Consider the following 24,984-nt stretch of genomic DNA (forward strand, 5'->3'; position numbering starts at 1 on the left):
GTGGTTGATCCAGTAGTCAAAAATCTAAACCGATCACATTTGAAATGGGTCAAATTTTCAACTTTATTCATTGATCTAGTGACACGTTTTTTCTTAGGCAATGACCAGCAGATAAACATAGGATAATTATCTCTTTTTCCCAGAAACGCTGCTTTTGCACGCATTAAACTGCGAGTTAAACAAGGAAAGGAGATCCTTGAAATAGTATTTTCTTTATGGTTATAAGGAACGATCAGCTCATACAGATACAAAAAAAAAATTATAAATTTTTCCACGTGCGATGATACTTCGTATAAGAGTAAAAATGGAAGTTTAACAAAAAGGGGTAGGCTATTTCTCCAGCAACGACAGCTCAAGTATCCGCTGCAACAGTTCATTGTCCTCCCTGGAACGCCGTTCTTCTTCCAGTGCCGTCTCGCGGGCTGAGAGCATTAGCGCTTCTGCCAGAAGGCTTGCCTCGTCCTGCGCTTCCATCGTTCCTCCTGATGATGAAGCATCCACAGGGTTGAGTCCTAATTCCGTCGGGATTCCTAAACTGGCTTCGATAGCTCTACGCGATCGCCAACACATGTACAGTACAGAAAGCCAATTTTTGTCTAGCAAGCAGTTTTACCATTAGATACATTGGAATAAGGGAGAATTATACCTTTGCAATTCTTCTTCTTCGGCGGACATGCAAAATCCCAGAGAAGATGATGATCGAGGTGGCAATGGCGACCTATTAACTCTAGATACTTGAGGGGTAGTTGGGGGTTTATGTGCCTTTAATGCCTCCCAAATGTCAACCTAAAAAAACAACCAATTAGTATTTGAAAGAAACCAAAAATTAAAAAAAAAAAAAAAAAAGATTAGAAGTAATTTAATAACCTCGTCACCCTCGGAGCCAACGTCTAACAAACTTTGCTGAATGGCGTATTGCAACAGCTCGTCCTCTTCATCCATCGAGAACTGTCGGCGAGACGAAGAGCTGACTGAAGCTCCTCCCATGCCGTACAACGTATATTCGCCGGGTGTTACAAAGCAGCTGTCATCCACAACGCAGGAAAGTCTATCCGCTTCTTGGATGACGGAAATCCCATGGACAGGCTCGTCCAACGCAAAAGTATTGCCAAATGTCACGCACGCATTCATGACGTGAAACAGAGGGATTTCTAATCACGAAAAGCGCATTAAATCCTTGCTAGGTCACACGTCACGGTTCAGATAGTAGCATTGATTACCAATTTTTGTTGGGAAGCCAGCAGGAAGTTGCATTTGGATGAAATCCCTTAACTTGGCAAAATGCGTGCTTGAAATTGCCATCAAATCAACGATGGGCATAATCTGGTCGACTAGACTTAGCGGGAACTCTTCGCAGAGCCATAACGTAGCCTTTAATACATTAAAATTGAATTGGTTATTTTTTCTACACCCCTGTAGACAAACAGCGTCATACCGTACCTTGAATTTCTGGGTCTTGGTGGTCATTTCCTTGGGCCGGCCAATGTCACGCTTCCCTAGATCAATGCTACTGTCAAAGTATTCTTCCATCGTGACTTCATGGGAATTTGAATCGTCCTTAAGTTAAGAATAGGCATTATTTCGAAATCAAGAAAAATTATTAAATGGTGCTTCATACGGGTAATGTGGGCTCTTCAATGTGCTGACCAACAGCCAAAAGTGAATTGAGCAAAAAGCCCGAACCAGCAACTTTGGTTTTATCTTCAGGCACTGAGATGTTCTGTTCGAGTTTTCGTAACCAGCTCTACATTACTGGCACTAAAAACTTTACAATCCCGGCCGTTTACTACTTCCATTTTGTCCGACCGCCAACCCCAAAGACCACTCTTGTTCCTGGATTTGATATTACCGATTAATTTCACTGACGCCTATAGATGAACATATGAATTCATTTTTACCGCTCGAAAGAGATTTTCTCAGTGTCAACATAGGTATGAACAATGGGTGATGTGACCCGAGCCATAACTGCTTCATTAGAGGGGGCCATTAGATGACGGGTAACCTGATCCTCCTGAAGCGTTCGTAGTTCTTCTACGAAGACTTCCTTGGCTTCGTGGTCCATTTCCAACAGAACAGCCTTATCAACACCTGACAAAAATATGAGGATAACGATCCGCAGATCAAAGATAAATGACTATTGGCAACAACCATATTCTACTACAGCGTTGTTTAGCGTCAACTACAGGCCATGTACGGAAAATATACCATTGCGTAATTTGTAAATATAACTCCGTTTCCCCCATAAAAGTTGAGGGGCTTTGCATGCAATTATAAAGATTAAGAATAGTACTTGGAGGTTTGGAAATACAAAATAAAATAACTCACCCTCAGACTTGAATAGGTAGCTTTTACTTCCTCTTTGCCAAGAACTCTGATCAAATCCAAGCAGAGTTGTATCTATTCGGACATTGGAACCCTGTTTGTACACCTTGTATATGTCACTAGGGCACATTCTCGATACAAGAGGAACTATAATAGCACAACAGATTATGTTAATAATTCTAGGTTTATATCCATATCAAATATTGTTTTACCCCAACTAGTGAATTCCCATTTCATTTCCATGTAGAAATCAGGGGCCTGAAACATCAGAATAGTGAGTGAAGCTCTAAAATGCTGAATGGGAAGCATTAGATGTAACAAGATTAAAGAAAGTAACCTCTTTCAATTTTTGAAGTAGGGCAGGTACACCAAGCATTCTTGTTGTGTGACGTTGGAGATCTCTCTTTTGCAGGACTGCACTGATGATCTGATGATTACCTGTTGAAACAGCTTCCTGGACAACTGCATGTAAAATGATATGTATTAAAATTTACAGAACCGTGAGTAACACACAAGTATTATATCCTATACCTGTCCAACCCTCTTTGTTTTCCACATTAACATTGGCACCATTCTCCAACAACAAGATTGCACAGTCTAAATTTTCAAGAGTTACAGCCAACATAAGAGGAGTCCTGCCCCGGGGATCAAGCTGTTCAAGATGTTGCAGGTTAACATTGTCAGGTAAGAGGGATGAGCGTAAGGCGACAGTATTATTCTTCCAGACTATATAGTGAAGAGGGTACTCTCTTGCGATGTCGGATTCTTCTCGTTTCATGCTGAACTGTTCACAATGAAGTCCATCAATAAACTACCAACAGACACAGAGAATGATTGTTTTTCGAAGCGATTTCGAAATGTCAAACAGGCTGATTTGTAAACTTCTCGCGCATGTCTGCTTAGTCGGGTACGCCAACTACCTAATATTTTCGGCAACCTCGTGTTAACTACACAGACAGGTTTATATGAGGGAAACACCAAGAATACATGCGGAACTTGGGTACGTTCTGTTCGTAATTTAATAAGGACCGGGGCATAAGCGTATATGCGTCAACTAATATGTGTGCTACTGGGCATGGACTGAAACCTTTCAGGTCTCTGGTCAATCCAATGCAATGTCTCTTTACATATTTTTTTATCCATCCAAGGCAATCAATCCACAATGCACTTCTATTTCGTCGAATATAAAATACTATTTTTAAACGACATTCATAGACAATTTTCAGTGAAGATGAATACATACTTAAGGATTTGCAAAAGTTTGGATATACGTTCCCTGGTTTAGCGGCTCGAAGGAGGCTAAACGAGTACCAATTGCGCGTATGTAAAAATTTTCTAAAAATAACATTTGAGATCTTGGATGGAGTAAGGATGTTGCAATTTTAAGCCAGCTCAGTGCAGTTATTTGCGATTGCCAGTGCTCCGATGTATAACCTGGCCACTACACAGCCCCATGCGGTTGCCCGGTAAAAAGCGGATTGGTAGTTTTATGTAATTTGTGGGACTCCCATTGTAGACAACACGGTACCGATTTGCTTTGATCTTGTCGGACAATTAGTTCTTCTTCCACCAATTAGAAATTTTCTCTTGTTTCCCGTAAGTTATTTTGGCACACCTTGTAGATTTCCAATTTCCTATCTTCTTCCAAAACTCAAAAAATCTGCTATTTAGCGTGAGGATGGAAAAGGATCTATCGACTCGTTTATTGCAATAGGAGGCACTTTAGTTTGAAACAGAACAAAAGATATTTGCAGTCACAGTAATATAGGCAATCACTTGTTTGAAAACGCTAAATTATTTAGAGAATTTCATTCAATCAACAGTTTTATTTTGTTACTCTATTTTCCTAGCATTATAGATGGGCAAACATAAATACGCAAAAATAGGCGTCCTACTGGAACAGTGTGACCAGTTGTTTGGTCGCCTTAGCCACGTCATAGGCGCCTTGAATGATCCGCTGAGTGACAGCTTGATCTGGTGGGCATGGAGCTGTCGTCCCAGCTTCGTGGCATTCAGCCAGCAACCGAGAAGCGCTGGCTGTCAGCTGATGTATGCAACTTTTCACTTCTTCACTCGCCCCCTAAAAAGATCACATAATGCAAAAGAAAAAAAAAAAAAAAATCCGATTAAGAATTTGGAATATAAATTTGCATCGCTATTTTGCGTAACAGAACCTGAGGGACAATCGTTGTCATAGTCTGCACAGCTTCGACAATACGTTGAGCACAAGGCTCTATTTGATCCTGGCGTCGTTCTTGAACATTACGGAAGACTTCCTGTATACGCCTAGTAATTATATTTGTTCGCCGGACCACTTCGTCAGCGGTAGTAGGGGGTGGTGGAGAGGCGGTTGTGGAAGCAGCTGTGCTGTTGGTGGGCGTCGATCGTTGAGGAGAACGAGGTCCTTCTCTTGGCTCATACATGCTGTAATGACGTGCTGCGTGAATTTTGGATCCCCTTAAAGTTATTGGCTCTTCTAAACTTTTTGACGATGAGGTGGCTGGTCCATTAAGGGCGACTGTTGTTCCACCAATCGCAGGAACTGGTTGAGTTTTTAATTGGTTGTTTTCTTGCACCAGCGTCTGAACCATGTTTTGCAGTTGGGCAATCTGCGTTTGCATGTTGGTATTACTTGCTAATAGCTCCTGCATTCTCACGTTGCTCAAGGACAATTGCTCTTTGATGCCAATGTATGCCTCTACTGAGACACCACTCTTTTGTTGATTCAAGTCCTGTTGTCCTTTAATACTGTTGGCCTGCTTCTGCTCGGCTAGGATTTGCTGTTGCTCCGCGAGTACAAATTCTTCTTCAGAAGCAACACTATCGTATAGCGGTTCATCATCCGAACCATCCAGCTTTATGTTGTTTTGCATGTCTTTCGGAACAGAAATAAAGTAAAGCAACTGATATTTATTATTGAAAATATATATATACCTACCTTTTAGGGGGAAAACCATTCCACCTTGCTGCCTTCTTTTCGCTTCGGAGAGTAAATCAATTAATAACGTGGCAAATTCGCGAGCGTTGAGTCGACCAAGTTTCTGGCGAGCCTGATTTCGTGTGGGTGATAGCTCTGCATTGACTGGTAAAAAAGGAACGCTATGACCCCGATCGGCCATTTGCTGAAGGTTTGGCCCTTGCAGTGCCAACCAATCTGTCGTTTAAGTTCGTGTTCTAAAAATATTAATTTTTCTCACAAAATCTGAAAACATACATTGCTCTGTTTCTCTTCGATCCACTTCATCGTAGGCATCCATGGCCATCTCCTCGAACAAATAGTTAGGCAGCTGGAAAAAATGAAAATGTAATACTTGTGGGTTAGGCGAAAGCGATTAATTTGACTCTAATACCATTTGTAGCTTACGCTTTGCAGCTTTGGCTACGTCAGAGTTACTGTCAATAGAATCAGCCATTTCAGGAATCAAGAAATGCTGGCCCGATGAATGGTCCGGTTTTCGTTCGCAGAGATAGTAGCTGATGCGGTCTGTCAATTCGTACTGGCTTTCTACAAGACGATGGGCTATGTCCTTGTATCCCGCTTCGCTATTATGGCCCAGAACATATTGAATCCTTCGTACTAATACTACAGCACAATTTCTTTTAGAACCTAGCGTGATCGGCGGGTGTCTTTCCGAACGAATCCAAACCTCCTGGATCAGCGCCATATATCAAAAGCAATTCTACTTGTGATGCTTGGCCTGCTCCAGCTGCAACATGTAAAGGGCATGTGCCCTTTTCCTAAAAGAAAAATTACAATGAAGATGTAAGTTCCAAATGTCTACTAGTTTTGGGATGGATTTACTTGATGAAGGTAATTGGGATCTGCTCCGGCAGACAAGAGTCGTAAACTGGTTTCCAAATTTGCTGTTCGCACACTAGAATGAAGCTGCTTAGATACATCTCTGTCCTGTAAATCCCCACAATCTTTGTCATCTTTGCTTCCTCCTCTGAACACAAAACCAAGTAACTGATGCTTGGTTCTAATAAAGTCTGCTTTAGTTGGTCTAAAAATCACACATGAATAATGTTTAAGCAAATATTTTCTATTGTGGTAATATTTCCTCTTTTAAGTTTAAGTACTTAATGGGATCTTTGGCTTGGGGCTTCTTTCTCACTGATTTGCTATTGGTTGGATCAAGTAGTGAATGCTCCCATATACTGTTTGCACCATTGCTATGAAGTGCATGGACCATCTACACATATAATAAATTAATTAGCACCATTTAGTGATAATTTAATTTTAGCAATCTTACAGCTAACTGTGCTGGAATCCATGTTCCCTTTCGAAGCGACTTAATGTGAGATACATGCCTGCCAAGTGTTCTATGTACACAACAGCATTCATCACAAATGAGAATCCCTTTATTAATGGAGGCCCAAGTTGGATCTAAAGTAAACAAACAAAAAAAACATTAGCAACCTGTTGAATTCAATCAATGACTTCAAAAAATAATTATACCAAATGCCCCACAATCTGCACACGTATCGACAACACTTCTAGCCAGTTTCGCTCTAGACATAATTAAAGTATCACAGACAAATACGATCCACACAGTCTGTCATTTAGGGCGTGTTTTTGTTAAAATCATTCAACTGCTCTGCTACTTGCTTTCACAAAAAAAAAACAGAAACTTCTTTTTTGACAGCCTCTGTAACATATCGATCATAAATTGCCGGTATATCGATACTCAAACAAACTGGAACAAATCGATCTCACATTCTAATTTAAATGTTTATTTTAAAAGCAGAAGAAATATTAGCTGTCATATCAAATTAGTAGTACGACTACGACTAAGTTAACATTTTTATTTAAACTCGTAAGTTTTCGCCACACTATCCAAAGACATCAGAAGGTGAGCATGTGTCGTATATTTTAGAGTAATTTTTTAAAACAAATCATTCAGAATTTTACCTTAACTAATCCTAACTACTGTTATGTGTCCCATGCCATAGTTAGTTTAGTATCACTTGCTTCATTTCATTTTCTGTAGAATATGGAATCAACAACATCAGCTAAAAACCAGCCCTGTGTTGAAACAGGCAAGAGTAAACCCTCTCAGATCCCAAGAGCTCTTAGTTTAATCAGAAAAGGTGCTAATAAATTCTATAGTCTATGTCTGTGTGCCACCTACCAACAAATGTGTCATCCAGGGATGGCTTTTATGCAGCATCGGAGTAGCCCAAAACCCAACCAAGGGAAGCAACACAGCTGTAAACTTGGTAAGGTCTGTTTCGTCCAAAGAAGTGGGAGCAAAACCAGGATAGCCAAACAGCCTAGTAGCCCAAGCTTTGGCAAGCAAGATAACAAACCTTCTAAATCAACCAAGACACCAAAAGCAGTAAAACCAGTCAGCAACAACAAAAAACTTAACTCTGCAGACCATCACCATATTCATATTCTACTAAAAATGTGAACAATTTAGTTGTATTGTTTCTTTGATTTAAATCCACTAACTCACGCTGTACTTTGCAGCCAACGCAACAGTCGCGGATTCCTGTAAGGAGATGCCAATCTGTCAACTTAATCGTTGAAAGAATAGCTTTGCTTGAATCAGAAGAAGTGGAACTAGAGGAACGGCTGCGAATCGTCAGAAATCAGCTAGAAAATTTGAAGTTTCTGAGAACCAACCAGACTTTTATTGATAGGATGAATCAAACAAGTAACCAGAAGATGTCGAAGATTGAAGAAGAGCCTTCCGTCTCACCATCAAGCGCTTACCTAAGGCCTTTAAGACCTCGGGTTTTCTCAGTCAACGATGATATCCAAAGCAGCCCTTGATTTTCTTTTTGCCTTTGCTGATTTCTGTTCTGTGTAACCATAGCTCCATGTTTTACTCGTTGATATATGTGTACAGTGGCTTAATTCTGCACAAAGCTTTTAATCTATATTACGTTCATATTGATATTAAATACGCTAATACATTTTATGGTGTTTGTAAAATCGGCTTCAGTTTTTCGTTGGCAATTGTCCAGAGCAATTTTGATAGTCGTCGAACATGGTCCGACTTTAAAATGGCGCTCAACTCTTCGAATAAATTCTGAATCGAATATGGTAATGAATTACGAGACGTCGCGTCAATGTCCAGAGATATTTACAGCATTGCAAACTTCTTTCACAAATGACACAACTTTTTACACGCTCGTCCTTGACATGCCAATGTATAAAACATTCCGTTCTAGTGTATAGTGTACTGCTTTCATACGTCCTAAATATTACATTAATACGCTATACTAGAGCAACAAAATGATTTGAACAGATTCTTTTCATTCTAAAACACAAAAAACAATGTCAACATTAAATGTGCGTCAAATAAAATTCAAAATACAAAACCCAAAAATAAAAGAAAATGCCAACCCCAACACCGGACACATTTGAAACACACAAAAAAAAACAAGAGAAATATCATACATTCTAATGGGTGAACGCAGTGGCAAAATGTCGATGTATAGCAGCAACCCATGGGTGCGGAGGTACACAATCACCTGCAGTCAGACGCTTTGCAATTGTTTTAATTCGATCGCATGATGGTCGTAGACATGTTGGAGGGAAAATGCCAAAAATTTTAAACAAAAGAACGAGGTCTACTGTGTGTTTGGGTTCTGACAATGAACGTCACAACCTTGATACCATGATAATATCCAGTCATTCTCAATATCTCATTCAAAACACAATGTTTTGTAAATTAGCGAGGCGCGTCAGTCTTGTTTCCCTTTCTCTAAAGCGGCACGCATCGACAAACGCAGCAAGATGGAAAGAGGAACCAGTCCATGAAGATGCCTTTGCAATCGTTGTCCGGATCGTAAGCCAAAAGTCGATGCCACTTGTATTTTTGTTCGCAACTGCAATCTCCATTACAGCGACCAGTGCGAGGTTTTCTTTAAATTTTTTTCCCCATCAAAGCATCCAAAATTCATTAGAATTTTAAGCACAACTTTGTTTAACGTATAAGAAAAAACTTACGAGCAAACTTCTTGGTGAACGGCTTGTTCGAAGTGTTGGGTGTTGACAATGGCCCTGATTTTTCCCCGAGCTGTTAGCGGCCCAGTAAGGAGTCACCACTTCTACCGTCGACTCGCAAGCGTCAGATCTACGCGTTGTTATTTAAAAGAAACAGAAAAAAAACAAAATGAAAAGATTAGCCTTGGCCTGAAATCGAATTTTTAAAAATAGCACATACTTGTTATCTTTTTCTTTATTGGTGTTCCGATTATTCGTCTGGCGCCGGGTCCTATTTTGTCCGTCAGCGAGGAATCCTCCGCCAAAGATGCTGCTTCCATCGGCTTCTAAATCTTCGGCGAAGAGCTCGGAATCTCGAAAGTGCCAATCGCTATTAGCTGACCCTTTGTCTGGTGACGTTCGAATGTCGAACGGAGCGTCGATTACTTGCAGCCGCTCCGCCGTTGGTACTCGTCGGCGCCGGTGTTTGAAATTCGCCGTACATTCGCCTTATGAGCGCTTTGTTCTCGTCGATAAACTTTTCGATTGGATCACTAAAATATATTCAAAATGGTCGTCAATTCCAGCCATGAAATAAAACAATGGCCTCTGTTGTTGTGACTATGAAGAAGAAGAGACGATGACAAAGATTGGCATGAAAAATGAACTTTACACAGTAAGAGGACGTGAACCTCACGAATGCCATGTTGTTGCGTACTTGGTGAACCGGCCATCCATCCTATTAAGGGACGTCAACGCTTATCTTCTAAACTATATAGCTTCCACATTCTACATTTAACTGACGTTTTACTGAATCAAATTGCAAAAAAAAATAGGGAAAGAAATTTACTATCTGAGTGGAGGCAGAGCAGATTGGAAAGACCTTGGAAACTGAAAAGAACAATGATTACAAAGCAATCAAGACTTGACGCATTTATTTTTTTTTTTTCCCGTCTTCGGGAGGGCCAACAAAAAAACAACACAAGGAGTACCGCGTTTCCCGTGAAAATTGAATTCGCTGTAACGAAAAAAGGAAGAAGCGAGAAGAAAACGGAGCAGCAATAATAAAAAAAAAAAGAAGAAGAATGTCTAAACAAAATAATTGTAATTATAATAATAATAAAAAAAAGGTTTTAGAAAAAATTAAAAATTAGAAAAGGTATGCAAGGAAACAACAGCTGAGCGATGTCCGCAGGGCGGGTGAAAGTTTTTCGTGAATACGTGTCTAAGCCAATCCGACATGTTTAGCTATTTTGCATAGCATTGGCGACGAAAAAAAATGAATGTATACACACAAAAACAGGTACGGTATCTAAACAAATACTGTAAAAAAATCATCACTCAAAAATAATCAATATAACGCGTTAGTGCTGCTCTTCAGACTCTTTCGGTCCTTGACACACATTTGTCTACTATTCAACTAAAAGGCCACTACAAACGCTCGTTCGTGGATAGCCAAACATTTTTTTCGAAAACAATTTTTGGTTTTATTTCCCGTCTCTAAAAGGACTGATTTGTTTTGTTTTTTCTTTCAAAGCAGCTAAATTATCTAGCGAACTACAGCAAAGATCAGCTAATATAGAATTAGTTCATTTATTACCCAGGATAGCGGTTGCCTGCTGTCGGGCAAAAGAGCTGGTTGAGCCGCTTGATGCAGGGCAATCCGCGGATGATGTCGCCACGTATTTCCAGGCCCATGGCCATCGACATGGCCGTCCATAGAATCTGCCAAATTGAATGGGAACTGTTAAGAACGAAATCAAGCGAACAGCACAATACGAAGCCTGTCTTAAAAGAAAAACGTGAACATTTCATCATGTAAATGTAAGAAAATCAGCAGACAAGAAGGGTAGAAAAAAAAAGGAGACAAGAGAAGCGGATGAAAAATGAGGAAGTCTGCCCTTGAAGTATACGAAAGAGATAAAAACACTGGAAAATAAAGAATTTAAGGTTAGATAAAAATGGGGAATCCAAGATGCTGAGAGCCCCGAGAGTGTCTGTTCTATTATTCTATTGATTTTCGGAAACGTTTCAGTCAGGCAGAAATAAAATAAAGAAAGATGCCGGCCATTATATTTGAAAAATTTAAATAAAAACTGATAAAGTTCTTTTTTTCTTTTTAAACATCTATAAAAAAAAAGGGAAGAAGAAAAGAGAAGGGGCAGGACCCCTCCAGCTACTCAGTGTAGACGAACTCTTTTAGTTAAGAAAAAAAAAAGAAAGAAGAGGAAGGCGCCTTTATCAAAGTAAATGAAAAGGAAAAGGTAGGAGATAACACAATCAAATAAAAAAAAAAGAAAGGGGTAAATTTATAAATGTGAATGACATTATCTATAGATACCAGAAGGCAAGAGATGACGTAGTGTTGCCGAATCATGGCTATATTTACAATGGATTTCGATTTATTATAATTTGTTTTTTTTTTAACGGAGAAAAATAATGAAAATAAAAAAAAATTAAAAAAAAAGGGGATTGCGCGCACTTTTGAAATTCAAAACAGGTGACGGAACCGATCGCGGAAATACACGCACAAACTGGGAAAAACCGAATCCTCTCTCTTTCTCTCTCTTTTCAGGCTATCGCTGACACACGCGCACACAAACAAACAGCCTCTTTTTGTTTTTTTTTTCAAACTAAAAAAACAAAAAAAAAACAAAACAAAACACGGTAGATACACACTCACGGGAGCGTCTATTTATCTGGTAACGATAGTAGCCTTGAAGAGGCCACGACGGCACAGACTGTCTCTCACAAGATGCCGACTGTAACTGCCAGAGCTGTCGCCCTTGAAGAGTTGAAGAAGGTAGTGATGGTAGAACGGCTGGCCAGGTACTATACAGTATGTAGTAGCAAAAGCGTACAAGCTTTTGTGTATAGCTCCAGGAGCTCTTCAGCCAAACAATTCCGACGTGTAAACGACGCTCGTGATATGCGCCGCCCTTCCGAGTGAAAGAGAGAGAGATTCTTAACTATTTTGGGTTTTTTCACCTTTCAAATGTTTCTTTTCTTGACCCAATATTTAAGCAATTCGACATGAATGTGAACTATTTGTTTAGTGTGTTATTATTTTTCGGAAAAAAACAAACAAACAAATCCTATAACCTGTTGAAAAAGAATTGCAAGGATATTAAGAATGGCAATAGATGGCGGACTTACAGGGATTTGAACGAGGGTGCCGTTGCTGAGAGCCGACACGGTGAATTTGGGCAAGATGGGCCAATCGCTGTTGTTGCTGGTGGCCAACGGACCGAGATGTTGGCTATTCCTGTTGGGCAGCATCCAACTGTTGAGCGGGTGGTCCAGATCCATCACCGGAATGGGTTCCAGTAACTGACTGGAATCCTGTGGCTGTTTGATCCGCCTCGAATGAATCGATCTGTCAGCACTGGCCATCGGTGCCGTCTGCTGCATTTGTTCCATCCGCGCCTTGATTTCTCCAAGTTGATCCAGCTGCCGCTGCTGCTGGATAACATTCTCATGAGGCTGATGATTGAACGTGCCGCCCGCGCTTTGTGTCTGATTCCAATTGTGAAAAAGCATCCGTAATCCGTTGCTATTCGCACCACCTGCGGATTCGCTGGCTGGAAGGAAAGCCAGCGGATCGCTGAACAAGAGCGTCATGACTCTCGGAACGAGATCCGGGTCGCTCGATGAGGGATACTCGACTGATTGAGCTTTTGACTGAACGCCTTTCTTCTATACATTACTTCTGCAGCGTGCGTAGAGTGTGAGCGTGAGCGTCGAGGACCTTGTTTGGCTACTATACTACACACGCACACACACACACACCACTCTCTACCACCGCAAAGTGAACTTTTTTGTTTAGTCTTTCATCCCGGAACGATTGCCAGCGTGAGCACGACTCCTCCCACCTAGTTGCTGCAACCCATTAAGAATCCAGCACAACCTAATACACAGCAGTCGTGTCTAAGCCGCAAGAGAACAGGGGGGATCTCCAAGATCAAAACCAATTCAGCTATTAGATTTAAATGAAATTTCGGCATTTTTTTTGTTCTTTTTGCACGCGTGTAAATGATATGCGCATTCCATTAATGTTATTATCTCGATACAGGCTCTCATTAGCCATTCAGGAGCAGCGATTCCATTATCGATTGAGCAGCACTTTTGCCTTTTGTTTGCCCCTTTGCGTCCCGTTTTCGGTCGTCTGTACGCGCGTCGCTTATACCTTTTTCAGAGCGTGATTAAACGCTGTCTCGGTCAGTGTCAACAAGAAAGCCACATCGGATCGAATTAATTGATTTTGTTGTTGTTGTTTTAAAAAAATATATAAATAAAAGGTGCCTTTTTTTAAAATTGAAATGAGTTTCGGCGAGTCTATCTGTTGCTGTGCAATGCGACTATTAAATATGTCAAATTGGGGGAAAGGATTTGCTGTGTCTTTTTGGCAAGCAGCGTTTTTGAACGAAAAAATATTCATATTTTACGTCCTTGATATGATTGCAATCATCAGCAAGCTACCGGTTTCGAGGGGAATTTTTATGCTTTGCTAACATCCGTTTTTAAACTAGAATGCCACAATAAATGGATTCTTGATGTTCTATAGCGATAACTGTTCCTTTTTCTCCTATGTTTTGACTCTCGTTCTTTTTTTCTTCTGCTTTTCTTTACTATTGTGTGTTTATTTTGATTTCATTTGCATTTGAAAAAAAGTCAATTTTTCAAAGCACCCGTATAAAGCGTCATCGTAATCAATTAGAGTTCTCGATCCGCTCATGGCTAACTTGGGACCGGTGTCAACCGAAGGTTAGTTGGCTGTTTGGCAGTCACGAAATGGGCGATGCAGCATCACGCTGCGGGCGCAAAAGTGTCGCTATACAGCGCTGGGGCAATGTCTGTTTTGCGGTCGGTCAGAGAAACGATGGCGTTGCCTCAATTTTTGAAAAAAAAAACAAACGAAAAACCAGACTGTATATAGCTAATGTTGTTGTTGTTCTGTGTTCCAGATCTCTAGCCAAATGGACCACACCCCAATCCACGTGTTTTGGCCAGTTGAAAAAAAAGGAACAAACATCCTTATAGAAAATGATTCTATAAGTCTCCTCGTGTGATGCGGAACAATCGTGAAATTAACATTGACCCATTTGCATCAGGGCGTTCGTGATCGTGCAAACTTCCGCGCCGGACACCCCTCCGAAACAAGTGTCTCTCAACAGGTGTTCGACTAGTTGATCCCCTCAACGATTGTATAAGGGGTTTTTTTTTTCCCCTGTTAGTTGCTTGTCATTGAACTGGATAGGTATAATTGTAAAATATGCAAAGCTCTCAAATGTAATTTCCATTATCACAAGAAGCTCCACATAGCAATTTCAAACAATAACAATTTAAAAAAATAAAAATAAAACCAGACTTGGATGATGTCAAGGTTGTGTTAAAGCGGCATTTTTTCTTTTTGGCACTATCACAGCCGCACAGTTTGGTTTCCTGACCACACCCGATTGTCGAAATCCCAACAGGTAAAGAAAGGGGAAGAAAAAATGCCTTGACTCTCCCCTGGTTGTTTGTGCTATCGCCCACAATCATTTTCATTTTTTTTGTTTTTGTTTTTCCCCTTCCTCATTGCATTAACGGCTGAGCTATAAAAACGCGGCGATCGCGTCCATCTTGTTGATGTGCATAATAGGCAGAGTTCTGGTATGTAAATCGTCTTATTTAATCCTCAGTGCACGTCTACACGCAAACGATCTCATCACGATCCTTGCCGGTTCAAGGCTGAAATCACTGCGCCTATGGAAGCTATCGGAGGATGCCTATTTTCGGAACACGCACAAAATGCGGAAATGTTTCAAATTGTTCCAGAAGGGGAATGCGCTTAGTCTCCGCGCGTGTCGTGAAAAACTGCGCATGTTTGGCAGTTAGTGGACGATACGAAGGTCAGTAGCCATTTGACACGACAAACACGTAGTTATCTAATCACCAAACATCGATCAAACTTATTTGGCGATAGATAATATTCGTTACTAATCTTTCTTTTTTGTTTGTTTGTTTGTTTCATTATGATCAGCATAGTGTCGTGCTGTTTGATGGCATTAGTTGCTTCACTTCTAGTCGTCCGAGTCGCATCTGTTCAACTACAAAAAATATGCTGAAGTCGGCGATGATTGTTGTTTTTTTGGCCCAGGTAAGCCTGGGTCAAATCATCAATTTGCGTAAGAAAACTCCAATGAAAATATTTACATTGTTTTTATGACGAATTTCATTGATCTTTGTGCGGGTGGAAACGTTATAGAACCTTACGCCATCGAACCTGGATCGCTAACCGTGTCGGGTATTTCGGCCGGAGCTGCGATGGCCACTCAGTTTCACGTCGCCTTTTCAGCGGATGTTAATGGCGTCGGCATTTTCGCTGGAAGTAAGTTCGACTTCATGGGTGTATGAAAATAAACTAAACAAATAATTTGATTCAATTGCTATACATCCAGTCCCGTACGGATGTGCCAAGGGTTCGTTGGCCGTGGCTCTCAATTGCATGAGCTCTCCGTATTTGACGTCTGTGCCGACGCTGATCGACCGCACCGACGGCTTCGCTCAAGACGGTACGATCGACCCGACGTCAAACATGTCCGGAGATCGTGTCTACGTCTTTCACGGTACGAGAGATTCCACCGTGAACAACCGGAACGGTGAGCAGGTCGTTGAATATTATCAAAATTATCTTTCTACCTCGGACATTGCAACGGAGTTTACCATTGCCGCTGAGCATTGCCAGGTATTTATTTGCAAAACGAAGAAAAAGAAATAAAGCAATTTAAAAAAAATTAATGCGATTAAAGCCGACCGATAATTTCGGTGGAGAATGCAACAGACAGAACACAGACAATTACATCAACGATTGCGATTACCGAGGAGCTTTCTTGGCGTTGAATCATCTCTACGGAGGGTCGCTGTTGCCCGACACGACTGCCGTTCCAGAATCCAACTTGTTCCAATTCGATCAAGCGGAATTCTTTGGCGGAAGGCCGGATAGCTATTCCATGGATTCCGTTGGTTACATTTACATTCCAACAGAATGCAAGGACCCGACGCGTTATTGTAAACTCCACGTCGTCCTCCACGGTTGCTTGCAAAGCAGGTATAATGTATTTTTGATTTTAAATCGATACGGAGTGTGGGTGTGCAGTTGTTCGTTTCTCCGCGAATTCAAGGATTTCCGTCGAATGGTTTAACGTATTTTTTTTGTTTTGAAAACAGCCAAGAGATTGGAGACGTGTTCGTGAAAAACGCTGGCTATTTGGAAGTAGCCGAAAGCAATGCAATTATCCTGTTGTTCCCGCAAGTCGTGAAGACGCCAGTGAGCAATCCCAATGCCTGCTTCGACTGGTGGGGGTAAGTGGTTACCTCTTTTGGTTTACGACGATAACAATCGTCTCTTTAAATTAAATAATTTTGCAAACAGATATGCTGGTAACGACTACGACCTCAAAACGGGGGTCCAAATGGACGCCATCTACCAAATGTGCAAGAGATTGGGCCTCTAAAAGAAAATGTTCTCTTCCATTGTTTAACTAACGAGCAAATAATAATAAACATCACATCGTTCTATACTTTCATTATACAATTTAAAACAATGAGAAAAGAAGATTCAATTCTAATCTACAAAACCATATAGCCACGCCCATTCTCGAACATGTTGAAACGACAACATTCGGCTGCTGTTGAAACACAATAATCGTATACAAGCTATCGTGAGCAGACGTCATCACACGAATGTGAAATGATAGTTTAAAAAATAAACCAAGGGTAAACAACATCAAATGGAAACAAAAAAACTGCTTTTTTTTACGTATCTTGTTTAACAAATAAAAACGAGAGCACCAAAGGGCGTTATCGTGAAGCCTCCTACCAGCCCTTCGCCAAACTATCCAAAAGGGCTATCAGTAAAGCTTGTTGATAAGAAGCTGGATTAGATTATCAAATATAGACGGACCCTTTTGCACGATGAATACAAAAAAAAAAAAGCAGGGCACAATCGGGCTCGGGTATTTTCGTGTGCGTCACAGCGTATGCACGTTTGTTCAATTGAGAGCCGGGATTTGTACCACACCCGTTGGACCGCGGACCCGAACTATTATATTTACGTTTGGCCGAAATAAAGGAAAAACAACAACCGCGCCTTTGTTTTTGTTTTTCTCATCCATTGTTTGTGTATTGTCGGATGACTTATCATTTTCACTGGCGCATCTGATTATATGCCGCAGAGGTGCGAGAGATAAACGAATAAAATGCGTTGGAATGTTCAAGAACGATCTGCATATAAATAAGACAGGCATATGCTGCAATTCAAGTCTTCGTATATAGAAATAAAAGGGGGAAAAAAAAGAGTCTTTTGAGCGGACGTTGATTGAAGAGAGCTTGGCGCAACACTGAGGTATACACTTCCCTCTCCTCCGTGCAAAAAAGAAAAAGGAAACATAGAACGCTATACACTCCGGGAAAAAAAAAAAAAATGTCGCGACGCCATGTTTTGTCTTTGACGGCTGCTCCAAGACTGATGATCCTTCTGATGGCCCTGCTTCCAGCTATTTTGGCTGCTCCGCCGTCCTTGGCTGCCAGCCCCTTAGGTAACGTTTGAATTCAATTTTCTGAAAATGGGAAAAGAGAGGAAAGAAATATGGCGATTTTCTGTTACTATATAGCAAAGCAATGCTTTTTTAAATGTAATGTGACAAATGAAATGTTGATTAGGCACTTATAATATTCAATCGGGATCGATCACGACATCGGGAATCAGTTCGGGAGCCGTCATGGCCACCCAATTTCACGTGATCCATTCGTCGAGTATCAACGGTGTCGGCATTTTCGCGGGAGGTAAACTATTCGTTTGAAAAAAACCTATTGATTTGATATCAAGTGAGAAATTTACATGTTCATTTACATACAAAAGTACCTTACGGATGTGCTCTCGGCTTGGTGGCTGAATCGCTCAACTGCATGCTCTACCCCAACCTGATTGTCATGGCCAATCTTTACGCCCGCGTGTCCACCTACGATTTCTACGCCAACATCGACTCCGTTAATGGATTGGTCAACGATCGTGTTTTCATATTCCACGGTACCGAAGATTCCGTAGTAAATCCAGGTTAGTTTTTCTTTTGTTCTTATGTATAAAATCAATATCCTAATTCGACTGCTTGAATTCAAGGCTCCGGGGATAATGTGGAAACTTTCTACAATCAATACAACTCGCAGGTTTACAAGAAGAACGACATCGCTGCCCAGCATTGCATGGTATAAACGCGTCAGTTGAATTAATTCGTTCGACATTCGGTATAGACTGACACATTGTGTTCTTGTAGCCAACGGATAACTATGGCGGAGCTTGCGATCAGCTTAACAGCGACAGTTACATCAACAACTGTGGCTATAACGGCGCATTTGAAATGAGCAACTACCTTTACGGTGGTGGACTCAGAAGACCCTCAGGTAAACTTACAGAGAGAGATACTACGCTAAACCGTTTCTGAAAGAGACACGTCTGATTAATTGAATGTTTGTACTCAGGAAACGAGGCTATTATGTCCAATTTGATCGAGTTTGATCAATCGGAATTTTTCGAAATCTCAGCGCCATCAGCTTCCAGTATGGATACGGTCGGTTACGTTTACGTGCCGACGCGTTGCGCGAACGGCGCCCAATGTAAATTGCACGTTGCCTTCCACGGATGTCAGCAGGGCAAGTAAGAACGTAAAAAAATGATGAAAGAAACTGAAATTGATGGTTTATTTGATTAGGGAAGAAATAGGCAACGTTTATGCTGTTCACGCTGGATACCTGGAAGTGGCTGAATTAAATGATATTATTGTTCTATTCCCGCAAGCCATCAAGACAGCGCTGTCCAATCCGCAGGGATGTTGGGATTGGTGGGGGTAAGTTATTTGATCACGCGCATCCGTCTTTGTTTTTCCTTTAAATCTTTTATTCGTGTTTATTTTAGATACAACAATTACCTTTACGATACTCGTAATGGAAACCAGATTGTGGCCGTCAAACGGATGGTTGACAAAATGACAGGATTTTTTATTTGAGCTGCGATAAACGTTTCGCGTGATAACTCGGAGCCGTCAAGAATGATGTGTAAATAATGATGTCACGCTTGGACGGCCGAAATGTTAATGACTTAAATCGTAAATACAAAAAAACAGTGTACCGTTGTGTTTATATTTTGTGTATAGAAACTATAGAAAACAGAAACGAATAGTTTCCCGCAGTGTTCTGTCGAATAAAGAGAAACTTGATTCGTTTTTTAAACGAATACGAATAACGAATAACAAATAAATTTTCAATTAAAATATCCATAGTCATAGACCCATGTTCCACTATGGCTATTTTCCCTCTAATTTTGATAGTAACGTGTGATTTATTTTTCTCCAAGGCCATCGGGAACTTCGCGAACGAGAGCCGTTGAGTAAAAACTCTGTAATCGCAACGGACCAAGTTTTCTTTTTTATTTCAAATAAATTCGCTTCGCTACGTTCGTACCATCTGGTGATTCACGAACGAACGAACTGCAAAGAGCTGCTGTTCTTTCTCTATGACCGGGTATATTAATGCGGGATTTATATCACGATAATTTTATCGTGATCAAAGAAGATCTTGGCAGGCTGCCAGATCGCAAACGGAGATTTCGGGTAAACCCCCTATTTTGGGGACCCTTTCTTTTTTTTTTTTTTTTTTATTGCGTAATGTGAAAGTATATCAAAGTAAAAGGGCACAATCAAATCCGGTAAGGGCTAACAGGTTTGAATTGATTAATGTATTTAATACATACCATATCTCCATGGATTTTATTAAAATGCACCACCGTCTGCGACCATGTTCTTCCTCAATCCTATAAATCCAAGGCCCATCTTTAACGGGTGATATTTAAGTTTACCTTTACACCTTAAGTTTTATTCTTTTCTTTTTTATATTGAAATGTCTTCATGGAACGAGTTTTAGTGTAACTCGCATAGCTATGTGGAAACAGTACTGAGTTTACAAGCAAATGGTTACGAGTTCGAGTCTCGTTCAAGCATCTCCGATTGCCACAACATCTCCTCGGGATGTTGGGGCCATAGTGGCACGGGAGTTTCGATCATATGAAACCTATTCCTAGCCAGATTGCAGTAGATTAATCTTCACCTTGATTGTGATGAAGATGGAGCCATATTCCATGATTCTGTCGAGCTCATAGTGGGCGAGGATGGCGTGAGGAGACCATGGCTCCAACACTTGTTTTCAATTAACCATGTCAATACTTGCATCTCTTGCCATGCTGTTTTGACATTAGATTGAAATTGATTAAAATTTAGAGTATCAGACAGATCACTGGCTTAGTTATGTCTCAATCGTAACAGTTCAGGTTTGCAGTATACCGGTATTCAATGCATCAGCCAAAGAGTTTCGCACAGTGAAAGTGCGAAGTAAGCAAAGAGCCGAAAAGCTGGTGCAAGCGATACTTTTAAAATAGTCATTAAAATGACGTAACAAGATAATTCATTGACGCCCTGCCAACTTGGTTAATGTCAATGAATTAATGTTTTTCATGGCCAAACATATCAAGTCTCTAATAGAGTGCAATAATCTACATCCACGTATTTTCCAAAATATCCATTCTAGGTAACCTATTTTTGCGTATCGTACTTTCGCTTAATCGATCTGTCATAGAACGCACCGCCCTCTTTCAAAATGGTTATCCAAAATTTTGTATAAATACGGAGTCCGACTGGCTTTTGAATACACAGTTCAACAACTGCTTCAATCAGCTCACTACAATTCCAACATGAAGGTAAGCAATGACAACTTCTTTCAACGCATTAAATGTTAAAAATATGATCATGTACTAATTGAAATTTACTACGAAAAGTTCCTTATCCTCGCCGCTGTGTTCGTCGTTGCTGCCGCAAACTACAATAACGTCCCGGCTTATTCCGCTCCTGCTTCACCCTCAGCCGGTTATGTCGAACAGGTGTACTCCACATCCACTTACTCCGCACCTTCCTACTCTGCACCGGAATACTCCGCACCTTCCTACTCTGCACCGGAATACTCCGCACCGGAATACTCCGCACCCGCTTACAGCAAAACCGAGAAATACGTGAGTCTAAAACAGACAAATTGCTTTCGAAAAATGCAACAAGTTTAACGTGTACTATATCTTGTTATCGAATGTTCCTCAGACTTCCGAGTCCAGTGATGAAGATGAAGATGATGATGATAACGAAGATGCTGATGTTGAATCCAAGAAAGAAACGGAATATTCCAAGCCTAGTTACACAACTGAGGCCTACGCTGCTCCTTCTTACAAGGAGCCTGAATACACAACTGCTTCTTATGTTGCTCCTGAGTACGTAGCTCCAGTTTACTCGGCTCCGGTCTATGAGGCCCCAGCAGCTCCGGTTTACTCTGCACCGGCCTACGAGGCCCCAGCAGCTCCAGTTTACTCTGCACCGTCCTACGAGGCCCCAGCAGCTCCAGTTTACTCTGCACCGACCTACGAAGCCCCAGCAGCTCCAGTTTACACCGCACCGGCCTACAACGTTCCAGCCGCCGTTTACTAAACTCAAGCCACCGCTATCCCCCGGCTTATCAAACTCTTTCCTATCCTAAATTACTACGCAGTAATTCCTTGAAGTATTAAAAAAAAAAAAAACTTTTTATTTATTAAAGACTATGGATTTATCTACTGAAATTACAGCAAGATTTATGCAACCTGCAAAATAGAAATACAATAATCACTAAGCAAAACTATGTGTTCTTCCCTAAATTCAATTGGAGGCATTTTAGCTGTTAAAACAAATTAATGAGTAGAATAATAAAGGAACAATTCCTTTCACTTGGAGCCACACTTTTGGTTGCTATAGTAACAGAACCGTGAGAAACTCGTGAGTCGTGACGGACAGAAATGGAAACACAGAGGGGACTAATGGGGTTGAATGCAAAATAATCTGGTCTGGGTTAGTAACGAAATATCCCTTAAACTTTTAACAAAGACGGGAAAGCAAACTACGGCCTTAGCTTTAGAATGAGAATGTAAAGCTATTTATCGTGATTTAAACTTTCCCCTAGACTGACACAACCAGGACGTTGAAACGGCGGCCTCTTTAACTTGTGTCACTCGATACTTTCGCGTATGTGATGAATGCCAACCAAACTAGAATTAACCATTTTATTGTAGCTTTACTATACGCGCTGCTCTTGCCTGACAATATGCAAAAAACAGTGCGGTTTCAGTCAATTGCTTAATAACAATGTCAAGTCGAGATCTTGTACGTCATTGCATCGCGATTCGCTTTTGTAGTAGTGGACTGGTGCTGATACAACTGTGCCTCGTCAAGCGTAAACGTTATCACCTACGCAATGTAAACGACTACGCACATAGGGGGATTGTTGCAAAAACCATTGGGAAAGAAAAAGAACTAGAAGGTCGCAGTTACAAGAAGACGTTTCTTTAAGAAGGAAGTGAGTTTTTTCTTGGTGCTTCCTCAACCGGTAAAAAGCTATCTTCAAATGGCTATTTTGCTAATCGTCTTTTGTACACTGATTTATGTGCTGATTAATGTGGTGATGTATAAACTTTGGGTGAGGCCTCCCAATTTCCCTCCAGGTGAGTGACATTGATTAGAATTTACAAACGTTTTCGCATTTCTAAATTCGAAATGCACAAATAAAGAGTTGCGTAATCTTTCTTTCTTGAATTCGTTTGCCAAATCAGGCCCTAGAGGAGTGCCTCTTTTAGGGTATGCCCCTCTGTTGGCAAAAAAAGGACCCCTCTTTAAACTCATTTTAAATCTGACGAAAAAATATGGCCCAGTCACCGGTTTTTACGTGGGGCCAACTCAGCCTTTTATTTGCGTCGCTGGACCGAAAGCTGTCAAGGAAGCACTGCACAATGATGATCTCGACGGTAGACCTTGTGGTGCAATCTTAATGAGCAGAACTTTTGGAAAGAGGCTAGGTGATTGCGGGGGAAAAAGAATGAATCATTTTTCATTGAAAACACTGAAACCATGTTTAGCTTTTTAAATGATTATATTATGAAATGCAGGTTTACTGTTTGTTGATGGCGATTCGTGGCAGGAACAGAGGAGATTTGTGCTCCGTCATTTGCGTGAATTCTGCATGGGAAAGACATTGATCGAAAAGCAGATGATGAATGAAATCAACGATTTGATAGCGGACATCACTGCAACCTCAAATGCTAATCCTGACCATATTGTTGATTTCAAAGGCATGTTTGTAGTATCGGTCATTAATATTCTGTGGACATTCCTTGGAGGAAAAAGATTCCGTCGTGACGATGAAATGTTTAAAAAACTGTCGATCAACGTGGAACAATTCCTCCACGGCGGAAACGCCCTGAAAATCAGTTTTCCTATTCCTGCTTTTATACTTCGTTCATTTCCGTCTCTACCAAGGCTACTTGGTATCAGTACGCAATTATTCGTTCCTCTGCAGAAATTCATCAAGGTATAGATATTTTGATTTCAATTCGGATTTTTCATTTACAGGCCGCATGGCTGAAATTGAACTGGACTAATTTATGTTGCTCTCTGTGTCAATGAAAACAGGAAACCATACAACAACATCTTTACACAAGATTCAAAGGAGATCCCGCTCGCGATTTCATTGATGTCTATTTAGACCAAATAAGGGCCGAGTTAGAAAAGAATTCTTCCACGACTTTCAGCAGTAAATCTCAGCTCTCTCACTCATTGGTTGACAACCATGTAAAAATAGCGTTGTTCTTTCGCCGGCAGAGAAGCAGCTCATCGCTATAATCCAGGATCTGTTTGGGGCAGGATCCGACACCTCTTCAAGTTCCATTGGTTTGTTGGCTATGACGCTAATAAGACACGATAAAAATTTGATTTCTAAACCAAGAACAACTCGTTTAGGATTCGGGATTCTTTACTTGATTCACTACCCAGAAATTCAGCAGAAATTGTGGGAGGAAATCAACCAAATTTGCGGGGATTCCCTTCCGTCATTGTCTCACCGGTCAAGGTAAACATGTTTTGGTGTTCTGAGACTCCATTATTTATCGCCGACTGCTTAGGTTGCCGTACACAGAAGCTGTTTTGATGGAGGTCATAAGACTATCTAGCGTCGCTCCGTTAGCTGTCCCTCATTGCGCCTTGAGGGAAACGCACCTTCAAGGTTTCACAATTCCCCAGGTGAGATCAACTTAGACTGGACTTTGGGCAATATATCACAATCAAACTGAAATTTCATGAACAAAACATTATCCTACGATAAGGGAAGCATCATTGCTATCAGTCTCAACTCGTTGATGAAAGATATCAGCATTTGGGGAGATCCAGAAAACTTCCGCCCTGAACGTCATTTAGATCAAGAAGGGAACCTGATTCAAAACGAGTCGTATACACCTTTCGGTACAGGTAAATCCATCTCAATTTTAGCGTCTGTAAAATACTGTGCCTATCTGATAGTTTACTGTTATAGGAAAGCGAATGTGTTTGGGCGAGGCGTTGGCACGGAATACAGTCTTTCTATTCATGGCGTGTCTTGTGAAAAAATTCGAATTCAAACCTGTTCCAGGCGAACCGCTGCCTACGTTGGAACCAATCATCGGAATTGTTCTCGGTCCCAAACCATTTAGAGCTGTTGCTATTCCGCGTGATCACTAATTGCCCGGTGTATTTGTAATAACGATTACTTTCATGACGTCTATAAATGCAAACTAAAATCAATTGAGCCTCGACATT

The 24,984-nt window shown here is 40.9% G+C and overlaps 8 protein-coding genes across 9 annotated transcripts; 5 read left to right on the plus strand and 3 right to left on the minus strand.

Moving 5' to 3' along the window:
* Positions 1 to 38: 38 nt before the first annotated feature.
* On the minus strand, positions 39 to 3,360 carry LOC116932044 (ankyrin repeat domain-containing protein 13D). The gene is given in 12 exon segments (XM_032939756.2): positions 39 to 550; positions 647 to 786; positions 868 to 1,151; positions 1,221 to 1,371; positions 1,441 to 1,557; positions 1,619 to 1,708; positions 1,710 to 1,833; positions 1,899 to 2,088; positions 2,326 to 2,469; positions 2,535 to 2,580; positions 2,660 to 2,784; positions 2,854 to 3,360. Coding segments are annotated over 12 exon segments (1,878 nt in total). The 5' UTR covers positions 3,101 to 3,360; the 3' UTR covers positions 39 to 330.
* Positions 3,361 to 3,995: 635 nt separating this feature from the next.
* Positions 3,996 to 6,977, minus strand: LOC116932043 (ARF GTPase-activating protein GIT2-like). Of its 2 annotated transcripts, XM_045180605.1 has the most exons (10): positions 6,782 to 6,976; positions 6,576 to 6,709; positions 6,403 to 6,515; positions 6,125 to 6,326; positions 5,930 to 6,060; positions 5,673 to 5,865; positions 5,537 to 5,609; positions 5,261 to 5,476; positions 4,497 to 5,197; positions 3,996 to 4,402 (listed from the first exon to the last, which is right to left on the minus strand). In XM_045180605.1, exons 1-10 carry the CDS (start codon positions 6,840 to 6,842, stop codon positions 4,214 to 4,216), a joined length of 2,013 nt encoding a protein of 670 aa, XP_045036540.1. In that variant the 5' UTR covers positions 6,843 to 6,976; the 3' UTR covers positions 3,996 to 4,213. The 2 variants fall into 2 exon arrangements, with proteins under 2 accessions (XP_045036540.1, XP_032795645.2); XM_032939754.2 differs by having other exon boundaries at positions 4,497 to 5,476; positions 6,782 to 6,977.
* Positions 6,978 to 7,035: 58 nt separating this feature from the next.
* LOC116932066 lies at positions 7,036 to 8,263 on the plus strand. The gene is made up of 4 exons (XM_045180559.1): positions 7,036 to 7,175; positions 7,314 to 7,413; positions 7,474 to 7,730; positions 7,796 to 8,263. The coding sequence occupies exons 2-4, from the start codon at positions 7,317 to 7,319 to the stop codon at positions 8,099 to 8,101; spliced, it is 660 nt and encodes a 219-aa protein (XP_045036494.1). The 5' UTR covers positions 7,036 to 7,175; positions 7,314 to 7,316; the 3' UTR covers positions 8,102 to 8,263.
* A 233-nt stretch (positions 8,264 to 8,496) lies between these two features.
* On the minus strand, positions 8,497 to 13,023 carry LOC116932055 (protein spaetzle 3). Its single transcript, XM_032939773.2, is given in 7 exon segments — positions 8,497 to 9,198; positions 9,284 to 9,348; positions 9,350 to 9,410; positions 9,501 to 9,661; positions 9,663 to 9,813; positions 10,860 to 10,984; positions 12,416 to 13,023. Coding segments are annotated over 7 exon segments (1,188 nt in total). The 5' UTR covers positions 12,881 to 13,023; the 3' UTR covers positions 8,497 to 9,038.
* Positions 13,024 to 15,264: 2,241 nt separating this feature from the next.
* LOC116932060 lies at positions 15,265 to 16,821 on the plus strand. Its single transcript, XM_032939780.2, has 6 exons — positions 15,265 to 15,426; positions 15,507 to 15,629; positions 15,700 to 15,986; positions 16,051 to 16,349; positions 16,469 to 16,603; positions 16,674 to 16,821. The coding sequence occupies exons 1-6, from the start codon at positions 15,360 to 15,362 to the stop codon at positions 16,753 to 16,755; spliced, it is 993 nt and encodes a 330-aa protein (XP_032795671.2). The 5' UTR covers positions 15,265 to 15,359; the 3' UTR covers positions 16,756 to 16,821.
* Positions 16,822 to 17,544: 723 nt separating this feature from the next.
* LOC116932059 lies at positions 17,545 to 19,423 on the plus strand. Its single transcript, XM_045180608.1, has 8 exons — positions 17,545 to 17,838; positions 17,963 to 18,085; positions 18,162 to 18,356; positions 18,420 to 18,505; positions 18,574 to 18,700; positions 18,779 to 18,953; positions 19,009 to 19,143; positions 19,212 to 19,423. The coding sequence occupies exons 1-8, from the start codon at positions 17,724 to 17,726 to the stop codon at positions 19,300 to 19,302; spliced, it is 1,047 nt and encodes a 348-aa protein (XP_045036543.1). The 5' UTR covers positions 17,545 to 17,723; the 3' UTR covers positions 19,303 to 19,423.
* Positions 19,424 to 20,921: 1,498 nt separating this feature from the next.
* Positions 20,922 to 22,003, plus strand: LOC116932067 (repetitive proline-rich cell wall protein). The gene is made up of 3 exons (XM_032939787.2): positions 20,922 to 21,044; positions 21,123 to 21,353; positions 21,436 to 22,003. Exons 1-3 carry the CDS (start codon positions 21,039 to 21,041, stop codon positions 21,814 to 21,816), a joined length of 618 nt encoding a protein of 205 aa, XP_032795678.2. The 5' UTR covers positions 20,922 to 21,038; the 3' UTR covers positions 21,817 to 22,003.
* Positions 22,004 to 22,656: 653 nt separating this feature from the next.
* On the plus strand, positions 22,657 to 24,969 carry LOC116932050 (methyl farnesoate epoxidase). The gene is made up of 9 exons (XM_032939764.2): positions 22,657 to 22,862; positions 22,971 to 23,213; positions 23,304 to 23,725; positions 23,827 to 23,947; positions 24,016 to 24,084; positions 24,154 to 24,262; positions 24,315 to 24,432; positions 24,516 to 24,657; positions 24,722 to 24,969. The coding sequence occupies exons 1-9, from the start codon at positions 22,766 to 22,768 to the stop codon at positions 24,904 to 24,906; spliced, it is 1,506 nt and encodes a 501-aa protein (XP_032795655.1). The 5' UTR covers positions 22,657 to 22,765; the 3' UTR covers positions 24,907 to 24,969.
* The last annotated feature ends 15 nt before the right edge of the window (positions 24,970 to 24,984 follow it).

This window comes from Daphnia magna, linkage group LG10, assembly GCF_020631705.1.
Source record: "Daphnia magna isolate NIES linkage group LG10, ASM2063170v1.1, whole genome shotgun sequence".
Lineage (NCBI taxonomy): Eukaryota > Metazoa > Arthropoda > Branchiopoda > Diplostraca > Daphniidae > Daphnia > Daphnia magna.

Coding starts and splice junctions, on each gene's coding strand:
- LOC116932043 (XM_032939754.2), bottom strand. CDS start 6,842: ATGTCTAGAGCGAAACTGGCTAGAAGTGTTGTCGATACGTGTGCAGAT. Junction 6,710..6,781: donor TGCAGATTGTGGGGCATTTG/GTATAATTATTT, acceptor TGTTTACTTTAG/ATCCAACTTGGGCCTCCATT. Junction 6,327..6,402: donor CAAGCCAAAGATCCCATTAA/GTACTTAAACTT, acceptor TGTGATTTTTAG/ACCAACTAAAGCAGACTTTA.
- LOC116932066 (XM_045180559.1), top strand. CDS start 7,317: ATGGAATCAACAACATCAGCTAAAAACCAGCCCTGTGTTGAAACAGGC. Junction 7,414..7,473: donor TCTTAGTTTAATCAGAAAAG/GTGCTAATAAAT, acceptor TGTGTCATCCAG/GGATGGCTTTTATGCAGCAT. Junction 7,731..7,795: donor ATATTCATATTCTACTAAAA/ATGTGAACAATT, acceptor TGTACTTTGCAG/CCAACGCAACAGTCGCGGAT.
- LOC116932060 (XM_032939780.2), top strand. CDS start 15,360: ATGCTGAAGTCGGCGATGATTGTTGTTTTTTTGGCCCAGGTAAGCCTG. Junction 15,987..16,050: donor TTGCCGCTGAGCATTGCCAG/GTATTTATTTGC, acceptor ATGCGATTAAAG/CCGACCGATAATTTCGGTGG. Junction 16,350..16,468: donor CACGGTTGCTTGCAAAGCAG/GTATAATGTATT, acceptor TTTTGAAAACAG/CCAAGAGATTGGAGACGTGT.
- LOC116932059 (XM_045180608.1), top strand. CDS start 17,724: ATGTCGCGACGCCATGTTTTGTCTTTGACGGCTGCTCCAAGACTGATG. Junction 18,086..18,161: donor TGTCGGCATTTTCGCGGGAG/GTAAACTATTCG, acceptor TACATACAAAAG/TACCTTACGGATGTGCTCTC. Junction 19,144..19,211: donor GGATGTTGGGATTGGTGGGG/GTAAGTTATTTG, acceptor TGTTTATTTTAG/ATACAACAATTACCTTTACG.
- LOC116932067 (XM_032939787.2), top strand. Junction 21,354..21,435: donor ACAGCAAAACCGAGAAATAC/GTGAGTCTAAAA, acceptor AATGTTCCTCAG/ACTTCCGAGTCCAGTGATGA.
- LOC116932050 (XM_032939764.2), top strand. CDS start 22,766: ATGGCTATTTTGCTAATCGTCTTTTGTACACTGATTTATGTGCTGATT. Junction 24,085..24,153: donor CACCTCTTCAAGTTCCATTG/GTTTGTTGGCTA, acceptor CAACTCGTTTAG/GATTCGGGATTCTTTACTTG. Junction 24,433..24,515: donor AAGGTTTCACAATTCCCCAG/GTGAGATCAACT, acceptor TCCTACGATAAG/GGAAGCATCATTGCTATCAG.